Source organism: Paroedura picta, chromosome 3 (assembly GCF_049243985.1).
Source record: "Paroedura picta isolate Pp20150507F chromosome 3, Ppicta_v3.0, whole genome shotgun sequence".
Lineage (NCBI taxonomy): Eukaryota > Metazoa > Chordata > Lepidosauria > Squamata > Gekkonidae > Paroedura > Paroedura picta.
The window spans coordinates 45121295-45137891 of record NC_135371.1 but is presented as its reverse complement, the minus strand read 5'-3'; the positions used below and the strand labels follow the sequence as shown (position 1 = coordinate 45137891).

Below are 16597 nucleotides of genomic sequence, written 5' to 3'. Positions count from 1 at the left end.
GTTGCTGGAGGTATTCTGGTAGTCCAGCAATCCTCTGCTGGGAAGTTCCTTCCCCTCAACAGCTACAGCCTCTCCCTAAGGCTACACGTAACTGTGGAGAGTTTGAGGCAGAAGGGCCGTGGGCTTTCCCTTCTTTTTTCCCCCTATCCCCTTCCTCAACATGTTTCCTTCCTCCATTGACTTTCCCTATCCCCTTAGTGCTTCTCTTCATCCACGCCAACCCTTCACCGGTCTGTCCCTTCCCCGAGTGCCTTCCCAAGGCACTGACCCCCTTGGGTTGGGGCTCACCCTGGGTTACCTTCCCTCTTCTCTGTCAGCTTATTCACTTTGGCAGCATCAGGTGCGGTGGCAGCATCCTTGCTTCAGCCTGGGGTGGCTTGATCTAGTTTTCCTGTGGCTGCAGGGCTTGCTGCCATGAATTTCCTCAGCTCCACCTTCATGTTAGTTGCCTTTGAAGCTACTGCAGCCATCTCTCCTGATGCTGAGGTGGCTCTGAACTTTCCTACAAGGTTGCCATTCTCCCATTCAGGCTGCCAATCGCTCAGGGTGATCTCCAGAAGTCCATTTGTGAGGGCAGGGCTCATGGGGGCCCTGAGAGCCCTTCTGCCTATACAGGGAGAGGGTGGTACACGGAGCCAGACCTTCATAGCATAGTGGTCTGACAGTGGGATGGAGTTAACCACCATCGGATCCGCATCCTCACCTGTGTCAAAGATCAAGTCCTCAATGTGGCCTGCTTAGTCAGTAGGACTGGTAACAACTTGCGAGAACCCGAGTGTCACTATCTCCTGCCGCTAATAGTGTAGTATCTCCTCCCATGACCATAGCTGGAAAAGTCTCCAGTTACTGATATCCATGGCCTTTCAGGGCCCTCCCCAAATTCATCCCCATTTTCATGTTTGCCTGAGGTTCAACACCCAACTCATTCCCCTGAAAACCTAAAGCAGAACAGTTCACTAGAATAATTTTAAGGTATCAGGAGCTGCAACATTCATATAACACTTTAGAGCAGGGGTCCTCAACCCCCGGTCTGCGGCCCGGTACCAGGCCGCAAAGGCCATGGTACCGGACCGCCAGCGGCCGCGCCTGCCTTCCCGCCCCGCAGCGAGATGGAGGGAAGAGGCAGGCACAGCCGATGGCACGCCAGCGACGCAAACGTGCATGCACGGAGGTGCCGCGCATGCGTGTTTGCGCCCCCTGCTGGCAAAAACGCGCATGCACAGCAGCTCGAGCATGCACGTTAGCGCCACCTAGTGGCGAAAACGCGCATGCGCAGCAACTGCGCATGCACGTTTACATGCAGCTGCGGTGGCCGGGCCACCGGCTCTCTCCCACCCTCGGAGTCAGTCACCGACTACAAGAAGGTTGGCGACCGCTGCTTTAGAGTCTTCAAAGAACTTCAAACATATTACCTCAGTATTTTAAGGCCATTTTTAGATGCGTGACTGAAAGAATACCACTTTCAGAAAGGCCATCTAAATCACAAGTTTCCTTGCTCATAAGGATACAACCATTCAAACAGGATAAAACAGAATAGGAAGAGAATATGTATGCTTTTGCAGACAAGAAACAAGTATATACTCAAAAATGTACAGACAGATAAGCACTGATAGTAAGCACTGACACATTTGTAATAGAAGGAAAAAAAAGGATGTGCACAAGTGATTCATGGTGACCCCATCAAACAAAACTTTAAAATGTGCCAAAATGATGGAGAGAAATTATTTATTTATTCACTTCATTTATGCCCCACTTCTTCCCAAATGGGAACCCAATGTGGCTTACAATATTCTCTTATCCTCCATTTTATCCTCTCAACAACCTTGTGAGGTAGGCTAAGCTGTGAGAATTATCAGACATTCAGCAAACTTTCATGGCACAGTAGTGATCTGACCTCTCAGATCCTATTGACTCTCTGAACACTGTGTGGGAGATATGCTTTGAATCAACCATTTATCCTTCAGTGTAAAATTTTGTACCATACCTTGAATCACAGCAATACAAACAGTTAACTAATTACAAATACTAACCTCTTTTTCTGTCAACTCTGCTTGTAAAGCATTAACTTTTTCCTTTAGATCTTTGTTTTCTTTTTTGAAGGATTCAATTTCTTCAAGCCTTTCACGGTCATCTCTCTCCCTCTGCTCCTTTAATCGCTCTATAATTCTCTCCTAAAAAGTGAAAATATAAAGTAATCTTTATAACTTGAACCAGCAGCTTTAAAAATGTGCATATTACCTTTTCAGAGCAAGATGTTAAGAATGAGCTCACAATTCAAATAACTGTGTTAGCAGCTCTGGGAACATATATTAGGCCCACCAAGCTCAACTTAGCCCACCAGACAGTATACCTGATTTGCCAGGCACTTGAGAACCATTCTCCCACTTCCTGCTTTTGTGGTCCCAAGCAGGCAGCAAAAATATATAATTTACCAAGCCCTAGGAATCTGCCATGCAAAGCTATTTGGCTGCATTTGACTTAGTAGGTCACAACAGTGCCTCTATCGTATAGAAAACTTAAAACATTATTTTTAATAGTTTAAAACATTTATGTGTTGCCCTCCCACACCAAGGCGGAACTCACTTGAATAGCGAATGCACCATTAGTGGATCTCCCAATGTAATCCTAAACAGGCCTACTCAGAAGTAAGTCCCATGTTATTCAATGGGAGGTTGCTCCCAGATAACTTTATTTAAGATTACACTGCTAGACTTCCAATACTACTTCCACTACTACCACATTCCATTTCCTACTGGATATATCATTATCATTACCATCAACCTATTATGTGGATGGGAGGAACCAGCAAAGATCTCTCTCATTGAAGCCGAATGTGAGGTGTACTCAGGTGTAAATTTTGAATGTAGCAGTAGACTGACTTTGAGTGCAAATATTTGTGTTTCTCTAAGAAGCTTTGCTCTTTACTCCTGTAATATGATATAGTATATCACACGAAAGTGCTTTCTGTTTGATCAATACTACGGCAAAAGCCTTCTATTGTGTCAAATGTACAAATATATAACTAATGTTTAATATTATTATGAAATTTTTAACATTCAAGTGAAGACATTTATTTAACCAAGTAATAAGGCCTCAGTCGAGGGACTTTCCAAGCATATACATTTGGATCTTTTTGACATAAAAAAATAATCAGCTCTAAGACCAATGATCTTGAAATGAGAATGTTGTTACAGAACAGGTATTATTAGCTACTGCATTTCTAACTGCAATTTTTAGAAGTGCAGGAAATCCTAAGCTCTGTTTTAAAAGAGAACTCCCCTTGCCTTCACATTCAGAGATGATCATCTTTATCTCTTTTGATTATTATATTATAATCAATAGAAATTCAGAGAAATTTAAACTGATGACAAGTGCTGAGCCACAATAGACTTAGAGTCAGCTTCTTAAATAAAACATTAACAAATTTTGATACACTTAGAATTTGAAAGTAGTCATTTATATCATTATATAAATCATTATATATTATATTTATATTATTATGCAAACTTACTAATAACCCTAGGATGAGATACAATATGTTTTCACATATGATTCCTTAGTTCTTGGAAAATTTTGAAATTTTTATCTTTTCAGAATAATTGCATTCTGAAAAAAATCAAGTAAAATACTTTATCAAAAACTCCTTTTAAAACCTTGTAAAAGAAAATGGGGGGAGGGGAAGAGGAAATAACTTGAATATATGCATAAAGAAAAGTTTCTTAAGTAGCTCCAGTTTCCCAACCTGCAATTCTAAGCAACTCCAAGCCACCCATTTATCCAATTCCTTGTCTCCCACACTTCTCATTCTCATAGGTTCAGAGCTGATGAAGTGCCATTCTGTCCGTTACACTTTTTATCTTTGGTTCTCTAGTGGGGCAGTGGCCCTTACCAAAGAAAACATAATTGGATCTTCAGGGCCTGGCCAGCTGCCACCCTGTCTTGTACTTAGTGTTTCTGGGGAAAGTGTCTGAGCAAGGAGCTGTGGTCCAAATAAAGGGGTACCTAGATAAAGTATTGGTTCTGGACCAGCTCCAGTCTGGTTTCCAACCTGGCCATGGAGTGAAAATGGCTTTGGTCGCTCAGACAAACTACCTGCAAGGACAACTGGACTGATGCAGATTCGCACTGCTAGTGCTTCTAGACCTCACAGCAGCATTTGATTTTGTACATCATGAGCTGCTGTCTCACCACTTCACCGATGCAGGGATACAGGGACAGCTTTGCAGTGGCTAGTCTCCCTGCTCCAAAGTTGGGGATAGAGGGTCTCTATTGGGAAAGAACAATTGCACAGTTGCCAACTCCAGTGTGAAGTACCAAGGGGCATGATTCTCTCCCCAATACAATTCAACATCTTTATGTGCCCTCTTATCCAGCATATCTGGGAGTTCAGACTTCAGTGTCACGAATATGTGGATGACACTCAGCTCTACCTATTAATGAGCAGCTGTCTGAATACCTCACCCAATTCCTTGAACAGGTGTCTAGCAGCCAAGATAAAGTGGCTCCAGGTCCTGTGGCTGGGTAGGAAGGGAACAGAGGAGGAAGTGTGCCACCCCATCTTGACAGAATGCAGCTATAAGCTGCACAGACCATCAGGAATTTGTGGGTCACCTTCAACACTTTCAACCATGGGGATTCCATGAGGTCCCTTCCAACCCTATTATTCTATGATTCTAGGTACAGGTCATTAAAGTAGTTCAGCAGGCATTTTTCCATCTTCACTAGGTGAAGCTACAAGCACCCTACCTGAACCCAGAACACATAGCCATAGTGATCCATGTGATAGTCACATTCAGGCTAGAATACTTTAACTTGCTCTACTCAGACCTTCCCTTGTCCCTGCCCCAGAAATTACAACTGCTTCAGAACGCAGCTGCCCAGATCCTCACAAGGAGCTCATGGATTCGACCAGTTCTCCAGCAGCTACACTGACTGCCAGTCAAGTTCTGAATCAGGTGTGTGTTGGTTTTATCCATTAAGGCCTTATGCAGTCTGGGACCTGTGTATCTTAGGGACCACTTCCCTGAGAATACCCCCCTCTGAGGAGCAATCTGTTGGTGATACCAGGCCCCAGAAGAGTGTGACTGGCCTCGTCCAGAGCCAAAGTCTTTTAGGCCCAGACTCTAGCCTGGTGGAATGAGTTGCCAGCTGAGATTTGGGCCCTTTCGGAACTGTCAAAGTTCTAAAGGGCCTGTAAAATGGTACTTTCCCACCAGATATATGATTGAGGTCAAGGCCAACGCCTATTGACATCTGAATGGGCCCCCCTGCCCCCTCTTCCCCATCTAAGCCTGTGTTGAAATTCTGATTCATCTGTCCCCAGGTTTTAGTGCAAGAACATGTTTTTATTTTTAACAGATGGTTTTAAATATAAATGGTTTTACTTTATGTATGAAATTTTAACTTTTGTTAGCCACCCCAAACTGTTGCTAGGGAGGGGGTGGCCTAGAAATAAAAATATAATACTAATCCACAGTCAACCATCGTCTTTCTAAAACATGTTGTTCTAGAATTTATATGAGCAAAGCATGTGCCCATCTTTTGTTTTTTAAATAATTTATTGTGGTTATAAAAGAGAAAAGGAAAGAATGTCAGAAAAGGAAGGAAATACTATTTGGATATCCAGTCAGTAGATGGGAGAGTAACCCATCAAATCTGTTTATTTCTATTTCAGATTATTATTATTTATAAAACTCAAATTTACAAATATTTATTTTGTTAAACTTGAAGGTTCAGTTGAAACCCTTACCATTAACCTAGTGATATACCTCTGGTCCCAATAAAACATTTCAGCTGTTGTTCATACTTTTAATTTTTTTATTTATATTTATGGGCCGTCCCTGTTGAGCCAGTCATCTTGGGGAGGCTCACAACAATGTACACATATATACATTAAAACCATACTATACATTAATAATACATTAATATAGATGAAAATCAGAACTTAGCAGCACAGTTGTTCTTTCATAGATTCAAGTAGGCAGCCACATTGGTCTGAAGCAGCAGAACAAATTTAGAGTTCAGTGGCACCTTTGAGGCCAACTAAATTTTATTCAAGGTATTAGCTTTTGTTTGCATGCACACTTCCTCAGATACAATATAATGGGATGGGAGTAATCAGTTCAAACTTATAGGTAGAATGTGAGAGTACAAATTAATGTGCAGCAATATGAAAATGGTTAAAAGATTCAAAGAGATAAATAGGAAAAACAGAAATTTGGATTTGTTTGTGTTCACTTGAGACTGAACTGAACTGCATGAGAAACATTTGGCGTACAATAAATATGCTGCAATTTGATAATAATGGGCAAATAGATAATCAATTGCTGACAGCAGTTAGCTGAGATCTTGCCCTTTTGCCCCCTGCCTCTGAAGCATCTTAGGGCATCAACTTCTTAGAAGTTGAGCATTTGGCTGTTTCTGTTCACGGACCAGAGAAAAGCATATATATAATATTCCAAACTACATTGCATTATACTGGTCAGATACCATTTCCACATGAGTCATTTTCCTTGGCTCACCTTCTGCTTGTTCATGGAGTTTATTCAGTCTTTCTCATGACATTGTCTCCCACTCAAGGCTTTCCTAGGGCTGGCATGACTCTACCTGGCCACTGCCCCATGATAAAGAAATACTGATAAATCAGCATTCCCTTTTTTATCAAAGGAGACAACGAGCAGCAAGTTGCAGCAGGAATGTGAAGAAGGAAAAACTCAGGCTGTCCTTTTCCCCACACTCCCAACTACCCACCCACCCCAAGAGTCACTTCTGTCCTCTTCCCCCCTGCCTTTTGACTCATGCATAGGTGGTGCCGAGCGGGAGAGATGCATTCTTTACTTTCTTCCTTTTTTTAAAGGGATTGTAGCATGAACATGTGGGAGGGAGTGGAGGCAGAGAGCCAGGTTGCCTTGCTGCTTTCTCCTTCATCCCACTGCACTGCTCTGTTTTGAACCATGCTGCAGAGCCAAGGAAAAGCAGTTGCTTTCTCCTTCACTTCTCTGCACTGCTCACAAATTGAGCTCTCCTGCAAAGGGGGGGGGACATGAAACCACCACTTTGCTAACTTTAAATCAATATACGTTGCGGTGGTTCTGTGTTGCTACGTGGATCTTGATTTTTTTAATAAAAATATTTTTCTATGTTTGGGGGGGCTCTAGCATGCAAGAATATGGTGCTGAAATTTTTGGTGGCTGATGCAACAACACAGTGATTGACAAGCCAAAATGGGGGAGGGGGATTGTCCTGATTTCCGCTCAGCCACCAGATTTGTCAGGAAGCAAAAACCCAAGACAAGGCAGTCGGCAAACGTAGGAGAAGACTCCCATCCAGGAATGAGCAACCGCACTTTAGCAGAGTGCAGAATTCAAAACAGGAGGTGGAACACCTTAGATGCCTCCATGCAGAAAAGGTCATAGTTACATACAAGCTGCCTGTTCAAATAAATTATTTCATTTAAGAGATAAATTAAAATACAGAGGACATTTGGCCTTTCTGAGAGATTGTTGAAAATGTAGTTTAGAGTTTGAATTAATCTAAGAAAAGAGTCAGTATCAATTATCACCTGACTAGTTATAGGAGAGCCTAAAAGTCAGTGTGTGTGGGGGGGTGGTGGATATAATGCTATCAATCTCCCAGGCGCACTGTCCTCAACCATATGCCCAGCAGAAGAGCTCCGTCTTGCAGGTCCTATGGAACTGTGTCAGCTACATCAGGGCCCTGACATTCTACAGAAGCATATTTTGTATTTATTAAAGTCTAAATAACATCCCCAAGTGCAAAATGAAGATGAAAGGAATTGTAATCTCCATTACACATTGAAAACACATATTAGAAAACCTAATATACCATATTTTTGTTGATTAAGTCCCAATATGATGAAATCCCAACAATGGATCCTTTCTAGTCTTATTTGCATTGGCAAGCACTCCTAGTACATTTATCTATATCCTAACAGCTCTAATCTACAAGCATTTTTTATCACAAGAGCAAGCAGGAACTAAACTGCAGTGACAGAAAGGTTTGTATCAACCACATTCAACTCATTTTAGCAAGACTACAGTGATATACAAACCTTTTACAAAGTGTTGTTCCCATGGTTAGATTACTCACAAGAAGTAGTTTGTGCAAAAGAGTCAAAACCTCAAACATCTGAAGTACCCTTTAAAGCAAAATGTAAAATGCTAGACTCTACCTTCTCTGATAGAGCTTCTTCCAATGTTGCTAGAGCAGTGTCAGTGTTACTGGAATCAGTCTGTAATGATTTCACTCTGTCTTTCAGGTTCGTCAGCTGCTTGTCTTTATCCCTAAGTTGTTCCTGAAGATTTTCAATCTTTAAAAAAAAAATCACAAACATTATGCATCATTGATTTCAGAAGAGGCAGATTCTCTAATTGTCCTGGTAAAAACAAATCAAGGCATATATTGCTGGCTGTTTGCTTCCTGCCACTGCAAATTTCTTCCCTATCTTTCCAGCAGCTTAAATTTAGGCCTGAAATTAGAATTCTGCCCTGATTTACCAATGATAAATAGTAAATAAAATTTAAATTTAAAATATAAAGTTATTACTAAAGGTATAATCTGAAACTAGTATTAACTTATGTTCATTTATGCTTTTAATAGAGACTGTCCAATTTGGCCAATGTAAATGACTAAAGAGAATTGCTGGCACATGACAGTATGTAACTCACCAGAGAATACATAATAGTATTACAATTATAACATTAGAATTGAACCATCAGTCAGCAGTCTCATATGGAGTAATTCAAAGAGAAGCTGATGTAGTAACATTAACATCCTTTTGTCCACTAACAGTTTTTTGGGGTGCAATGCTGTCTTTGGATGACTATTTAAAGAAGTCTTGCAAAGTGGGTGAAAATGCCATTAGCAGCCAATATCCATCTCTCTGAGCTTGCCACACAGGGTAGCCTGAGCTTCACTGATTGCAGCTTCAGCAGCACTAATAATTTAGTGCAGGCAAAAAGCCAGTTCACAGTGTCAACTTTAGGAACAAGATATCGTGTGCTGTGATTATTGCATCAGATTTTATACGGCACAAGCTCTCACAGGCTTACTTTGCTTATAAGACTTGGGAAAGGTGTCATCATTGTTTACTTCTGATTTTAAATCAAAAGCAGGAATGAGCAAATAAAGCATTATTTGTTACTGTTTATTATTCAACTTGCAGTTACTCATGTAGGATAAAAATATATCACTCTTCACAATATTTACTTTCTCAAAGCCCTTAAAGCTGATATAGGTTACATTTAAGGTGACCAGATTTTAACATTGGTACAGCATAACACCATTGACCGGGGGGGGGGGGGGTCTTAATTAAAAATTTGTTCTATATGGAGCAACAAAAAGTTGCATAGAACGCACAGAATGCAAAAGTAGTATTGTAATATTTATTTTTTAATTTCAACATAAGTACAATTTGCCAGGTACCCCCAGATGTCCCTCCATCTGGGGGTACCTGGCAAATTGGTCACCTTACTACCAGATTGGTCACCTTACTATCATTAAGGCGACCAATCTGGTCACCTTAATGATAGTATATAACTACTCTTTATCACAGCACCTATTTAGACAGCTGAGGTGGCTTATATAAAATAATAGCAATGTTAAAACAATATGAAACAAACCCAGCATTAATAACAAACGGAAATGTTCAACTGTCCAAATAACCTATGTCTTGGTGATCAGATTATACAGCACTTGCAAATGCTGGTTGCACAGTACAAAAAGTTGTGAGGAAAGATCAAATGAACAAGCATTCCAGAGAAAAACACAATTCCATCTTGCACTAAATCTGGCCAGTGTATGGAAGATACAACCAAATAACTTTTCATTTCAGTTATGTTTTTCTGTCGCCATGTGACTTATTTATTTATGTAATCTAGCTGTGAGATCTTCTGAAGAAGTTTGGCCATGCACTGCTACAGCAAGCCATTGTGAGACTGGTATTGAGAAGGAAGAAGGGGGAAAGTCAACCAAATATGTGAGAAAATTAGGATGTTTTAAGTATTTCTCACCCACTAACAAAACCCCAACCTTAATCTGGAGTCATTAGACACCTACAGATTTGATATTATGTAATCACTGCTTCCATTTTACAAATATGTAAGTTGTATAAAGAATATATTAGATGGAATAGTACCCCACTGAAAAAATATTTGGAATGTTTTTGTGGATGTGTTTATATTTTATGGGAATACTGAAAAAATATACATGCCTAGAAGTTAAGAATTTGTTATGTTCTAGTGTGTGTATTAGTTACTTCCAAATCTGGTACAAGCTGGTGGTTCAAAGGAAAAGGTAGCATGCCCATTTCTTTCTACAGCATGAATAAAGGTTCTCACAACTACCTTATGACACCCTGTGGTATACTGAAGCCACTGCACATTTTATTTCAACAAGCTAAAGCCTTATACAGAACAGGATAGTGAAAAATGTAATTAGTATTCAGAGCAGGGACCCGCTGTTTTGTTACAATCAGATTAGAGTACGCACTCCAGACACCCAAATTAAACCCAGTTATTATCTCTTTGTTATTTATCTGCATGCCATTGTATTTACATTATTTCCTCCCATTTAAAAACTAATTTTAATAGCTCTAGTCTTATTCAAAAAAGCAAATTCCCAAATGGTACATTTAGCAAAATGCTCTTCTTAGATGCACAGTGTGGGCAGCAAACAGGCATTTTTATAATATATCTTTTCCAACGCAGCTTGTAGATCATAGAACACTGAAAGACGCAATTGCCCTAATGGCTTCTCAGAAGATTTGGCTATTGGGAGGGCATCAAGAATGAAAGAGATTAATTTCATCATACTCTCTTAGTTGATGTTATTTATTAAATAGATTCCAGCTATCTTGTTGCTTACAGATGCTTTTAGACATATCCTGTATCTAAGATCAAACCTCTGTCCCCTCCCCAGCATGTGCATTAAAAAAATGTACAATGGGGCTATGGATGGAAGTGGAGATTCTTCTACAAACATGGGAGACAACCCAATTCCCTCCCCCACCCCCACCCCAACCCTCCAGATTCCTCAGTTTTTGATTACCATTTAAAACTGGTATTCAAAGTGAATGAGCCTTTATTTGTGGGTGCCAGATGCTATTCTTGAGGTGCTATCATCATTTTACTATTATGTATCTACTAGAATGGGATTTATTTTTGGGATTTATTTTTTAACAAAGATTTTCTTAGAAACAATCCTCCAGTATTTCAAATTCCAATGGCAAATCAATTCATATTTAAATGAAACCATATTTGAAGAGTTGTCTTTATTTGCTAATAAAATTGTATAACCATCACCGTGCTTAGAAAAGGCAGGAATTATACAAGGATTTTTTAATTAGTTCAAAATGAGCAGAGCTGCAACAGGGGAAGGTAGTTTGACCACCTCCACTTCTCATAGCAGCCTTTCCTGCTTCTTCCAATTTCTTCCAAAATTATTCCTCTCTAAAACTGTGGCTTTTGAACTCTGGTGCTGGAGAAGACTCTTGCGAGTCCCTTGGACTGCAAGGCGAACAAACCAGTCAGTCCTAGAGGAGATCAGCCCTGACTGCTCTTTAGAAGGCCAGATCCTGAAGATGAAACTCAAATATTTTGGCCACCTCATGAGAAGGAAGGACTCCCTGGAGAAGAGCCTAATGCTGGGAGCGATCGAGGGCAAAAGAAGAAGGGGACGACAGAGAATGAGGTGGCTGGATGGAGTCACTGAAGCAGTAGGTGCAAACTTAAATGGACTCCGGGGAATGGTAGAGGACAGGAAGGCCTGGAGGATCATTGTCCATGGGGTCGCGATGGGTCGGACACGACTTCGCACATAACAACAACAAAAACTGTGGGTAGAAAGCTGGTGGTCTGCAACATAAAGGAGGAATAAATAAAATCATCATTCCCTTTCTCAGAAGATGGAAAAGCCTTAGGATTAAAGTCCTAAATCCTATTTCAGAACTATTAAATATATGCATCCTTGTGCATATACCACACAGAGGGAAAGAGAGAGAGAATTCACTTTTATGGTACTGATAAACTCTATTTTGTGGAAAGTCTTCCATAACCAATACTTATTTTTATTGCATTAAAATATTTTTACCTTATCTTTCCATCCTTATCGGTAGCTAAGAACCAATATATAGTTTTTAACTTAAATACTAGTTGTGGTAGTCTACATGTGGAAACAAAAATTAGGAATAATTGTTGCTGTTCAAGTGTTCTTAGAATCATTAGTTGGTATGTATTAAACGCTGTCAACAAATTCTCAATTTATAGTGAACCTATGAATTAATATTCTCCCCAAATCTCCTGTTTTAACAGTCATACTCAGCTCTTGCAAACTGAAAGCCATACTACACAATACACAATCCCTCATAGTAAGGTTATGTGTAGATTTATCCCACTATGCTGATTAATCAACAATTATGGCCTCCAGCTCTGCAGCTCCTCATGCCAGCAGTCAGCAGAGTGGGGGGAAATGCGGGAAATACATGCCATGCCAACACCACAACATCCGTTCTGGTTTGGCTTCAGAAATAACATCATTGTGTTGGTACAACACTCTAGGACTCTACAAAAAGTCTATAGTAAAACCACAGAGCTTGAGGGAAATTCTAGAGCACTGCATCAGCATACTTGGAAGTGACATTGCAGCTTTTGGAATGCTGTGTTCATATTTGGTTTGCCATAGCCTGCCTTTGTGTAGTCCACACCCCTGTTCATTTCCTACCCAGAATTTGCTTGGCAACCCTATCCACACTTAAGACGATGCACACAATTTCTAACTGGTCTGCTTACTCTTCACTCTATTTTGTTTTCATTGTAGCTGTTTCATGTAGTAAAACATGCCTGTGCCCTGGGAAATGGGATCTTCTTGATTTTCTTTGCATTAACTTCCCCTCCCCCATTCTGATGTTTGAAGTTTTGGATATAAATCTTTCGATAAAATGATTGCAACCCTTCATGCATCTGACAGAGTAGACTTTTACTCACAACTTTTACTCACAACCGCCCAGAGCTGCAAAGAAATGGGCGGTATAAAAATCTAAATAAATAATAAATAAACGTCTAATGCCATAATACATTTTACATCACAGGGTTGAAAGGGCATTCCTAAAAGACGGCTGTCCGGCCTCTGCCTGAAGATATCCATAAAGGGAAAGCTCACCACTCCCCTAGATAGTTTGATCTGTTAGCCTTTAAGGTGCCAAAAGACTTTCTACTCTGATAAAAAACAAAATTGTGTATTTATACATTCACCATAAAGCTAATGTTTCGTTTCTGTCTTTCATGCAACTGACAAGACCAGACAAGCTAAATCTTGCATGCACTATTAATGCGTAATCTCCACCTGTTAAAACTGCAGTGATATTGTACCATTACCTATTAACAAAAATGACTTCACATAATCCTATGGTATTTGAATAGATGAATATAATTGCTGCATTTACAACTGCCACTATATCTATCAAAAATCATTAAAACCTTTCATATACATGCTTTTCAATTACACATCCTGTCAATAAAATTTCAAGTGCTAATCTTGTCCCTTTTTTGGTAAATGTTTCTGGAATGCTTCTTAAATACTCAAAGGATTAAACTAAATCTCACCTGCAGACAAGCTTTATGTTCTGTAGATATTTAAGTAGAAATAACTTGAATTATCAGCTTTTAAAGACAGCGCACTGGAAATTCAAGGCTAATAACAAAATGGCACGACTACCAATACTGGAAAGGATGTTTTAAATATTACTTTAAAAATAAAACTAGAATTTTCTGAACAGTCTTTTAATGAAACTTTCTTAATACATACAATTAAACATAGTTTCCTTTTATAAATTTTTTTAATGTAACTGACACTAAAGTAAAGATTGAGAACATGTTGATTTTCAAGTTGATTAGTTTTGGTTCTCAGTTTCTCTGTTCGTTTTCAAAATTTAGTTTTAGATTATGGAACGAATTAAACAAGTTGGAGCAAAGTGAATCCAAGACTGGTTATGTTACTAATTAAAAACAAAGTTTACCAAAAACACGGCTGATCATTCAAAAACATTTTCAGTTCTACTTACTAAAAAGTGGCATGCATTTTAAAACTTATTCTAGACTACATTACTTTGTGGCACATTAAGAGAACTAACTGGTGTCATATTGACATTTGTTTATTTATTAATTATTTAATTTGTATTCCACCCCTCATAGAGTCTGGGGGCAGCTAACATAATAAGGCTTTACAATAAACCTGGAAATAAGAATAAAATAGATAAAATATAGGCTAAAAATATCCCTAATTTCCCTTCCACCTCCACATTAAATAACTTCTTTTCACATAAACTTGTTCTATATAGAATTTAAGTCCCTTTTTAAATGCCTAAAATCAAGTAAAAGGAAAAAGAACTATGAATCAAAATCTCAGGACTTCCAATCTCACATCCATCAGGAACTCAGTATATGCCTCAGGCAAGCCATCAGCTCTGACCTACTCCTACAATTGCCATATTATGAAACTAAGGGCAAAGCCCAGGAATATAATGGGTGCTAGAGCTTGGTGGTGGGAAGAGGAAGGGGAGGAGTTGTCCAGTCTGTAAGGACATGGGGTTGAATGTGTGTGTTGTACGGGGGGTTGTGGTGGCACAGTGGTAAATGAGGGCATGGGAGTGGAGAGATGGGTGTCAAGAAAGTGTGGTTTGGAATGTTCACTGAGTGTGGGAGAGGACTGACCTTTGGGACTTGTGGCATAGAGATAACAGAGAAATGAGCTTTCAAGAGTCATGTCTTCAGATATGTGAAGGGAAAATCAGATTCGAGACTGATTGGCATGGCAGCCAATTCCTCCCCGTTCTGCTTTCAACCTCATTTCCTTTATTGTATGAATTAGGCCATAGATACTGAAATGTCCCCCTGCCCTACCACACATGGGATAGTCACAGTACACCGGTGTCCACCCTGCTCCTGTCTCCATTTTTTTTTACTGTTGATAAAATGTTATCTGCCAATATGCTTCTTTCACTGTTGCCCCTTAGAAGAAGAGTTGGATTTTTGTACCCTGCTGTTTACTACCCAAAGGAGTCTCAAAGTGGTTTGCAAGCACCTTTTCCCTTCCTCTCCCCACAATAGACAACCTGTGAGGGATGTGAGGCTAAGAGAGCTCTGAGAGAACTGGGACAAACAAACAAACAAACAAACACCCTTAAATTGTGAAGCCCCAAAGCCATTAGGCCTTCTATTATAGTTACAGATAACATGATCCACCATAGTGTTGTTTTAAGGATTAAACAAAATGCTGTGTTTAATGCCCGGCCACTCAGAAACACTAAACAAACACAGCAGATTTCAACAGAAAATATTAAGCTGGTAAGAAAAGCCACTATAGATCTTTGCACTGTATATAGCAAGAGACGGGCAGATACTGGCTACTTGAATATACCACAAGGTCCATTCCCCAGCCAGCACCGAATAGACCAGATAGATGTAGGTCATTCAAAAGATGTATCTATAGAATTAGCAGGTAAATTATTTCCACCCTTCTTCTATGATAGGCACAAAGGCAGTAGCATTTGGTGAGCTGTGTGTATTAAATAATGGTTCCCACAATCATGGTTATAGTTATGATCCAAAGAATATGCAGCTACTTGCGAAATATTGTGCATACATATTCAGTGGCTCAGCTTTGATAGTACTTAATTATTTGGAGAAGCAGGTAGAATAAAGTCATCCCCCTCCTTCCAAACATGTGATCAGTACTATCAAATCAGCAAAGTCCAACAGCTGACCAAGACCATAGACATGGTTCCATTTTAAACAGCAAGAATCAGATATGAAGCTTTGGCAGTATATGCAGTCAGCAGCAGGAACCACGTACAGACCGCTATCTTGACTTCCTGGTTACTGATCCAGGGGATTTTTATGGCTGAATCAAGTGATCTTCTAAAACTTTATCATCCTCACAGGATTAGGACAAATGCATTGTCATTCAAGCTACCTTGAACTAAGAGGAAAGGTGGAATATAAATATTTGTATACATAAAAATTATTTTTTAAAGTGACAGAAATTTTTATTGGTTTTAACCGCTTTGAGACTCCTTTGGGTAGTAAACAGCAGGGTGCAAAAATCCAGCTCTTCTTCTAAGGGGCAACAGTGAAAGAAGCATATCGGCAGATAACATTTTATCAATAGTAAAAAAAAAAGGAGACAGAAGGAGCAGGGTGGACACAGGTGTACTGTGACTATCCCATGTGTGGTAGGGCAGGGGGACATTTCAGTATCTATGGCCTAATTCATACAATAAAGGAAATGAGGTTGAAAGCAGAACGGGGAGGAATTGGCTGCCATGCCAATCAGTCTCGAATCTGATTTTCCCTTCACATATCTGAAGACATGACTCTTGAAAGCTCATTTCTCTGTTATCTCTATTGGGCAGCCAGGGGCTCCATTGCATTGGATAGGCTTCCCTCCGCCCTGGCGGTGGCGCAGCTCAGGATCTGCCGGGGCTTAACTTAACTGGGCTCTGCTGCTGGCTGCTGGGGTCGTGGCGGAGGAATGGGAAGGGTGCGAAGTGGGCATGTGGTGTCCTCGGCGGCGAGGAACCTTC

General features: G+C 40.0%; 1 protein-coding gene across 2 annotated transcripts in view; it reads right to left on the bottom strand.

The window, feature by feature from the left end:
* The window catches only part of ERC2 (ELKS/RAB6-interacting/CAST family member 2), an 819922-nt gene that overhangs the window by 433919 nt on the left and 369406 nt on the right, over positions 1 to 16597 (bottom strand). For both annotated transcript variants that reach the window (XM_077325500.1, XM_077325499.1), the window contains exons 9-10: positions 8192 to 8329; positions 2031 to 2171 (exon numbers count right to left, since the gene is read on the bottom strand). In XM_077325500.1, the coding sequence (XP_077181615.1) occupies positions 2031 to 2171; positions 8192 to 8329 (279 nt within the window). The remainder of the gene's footprint in view (positions 1 to 2030; positions 2172 to 8191; positions 8330 to 16597) is intronic.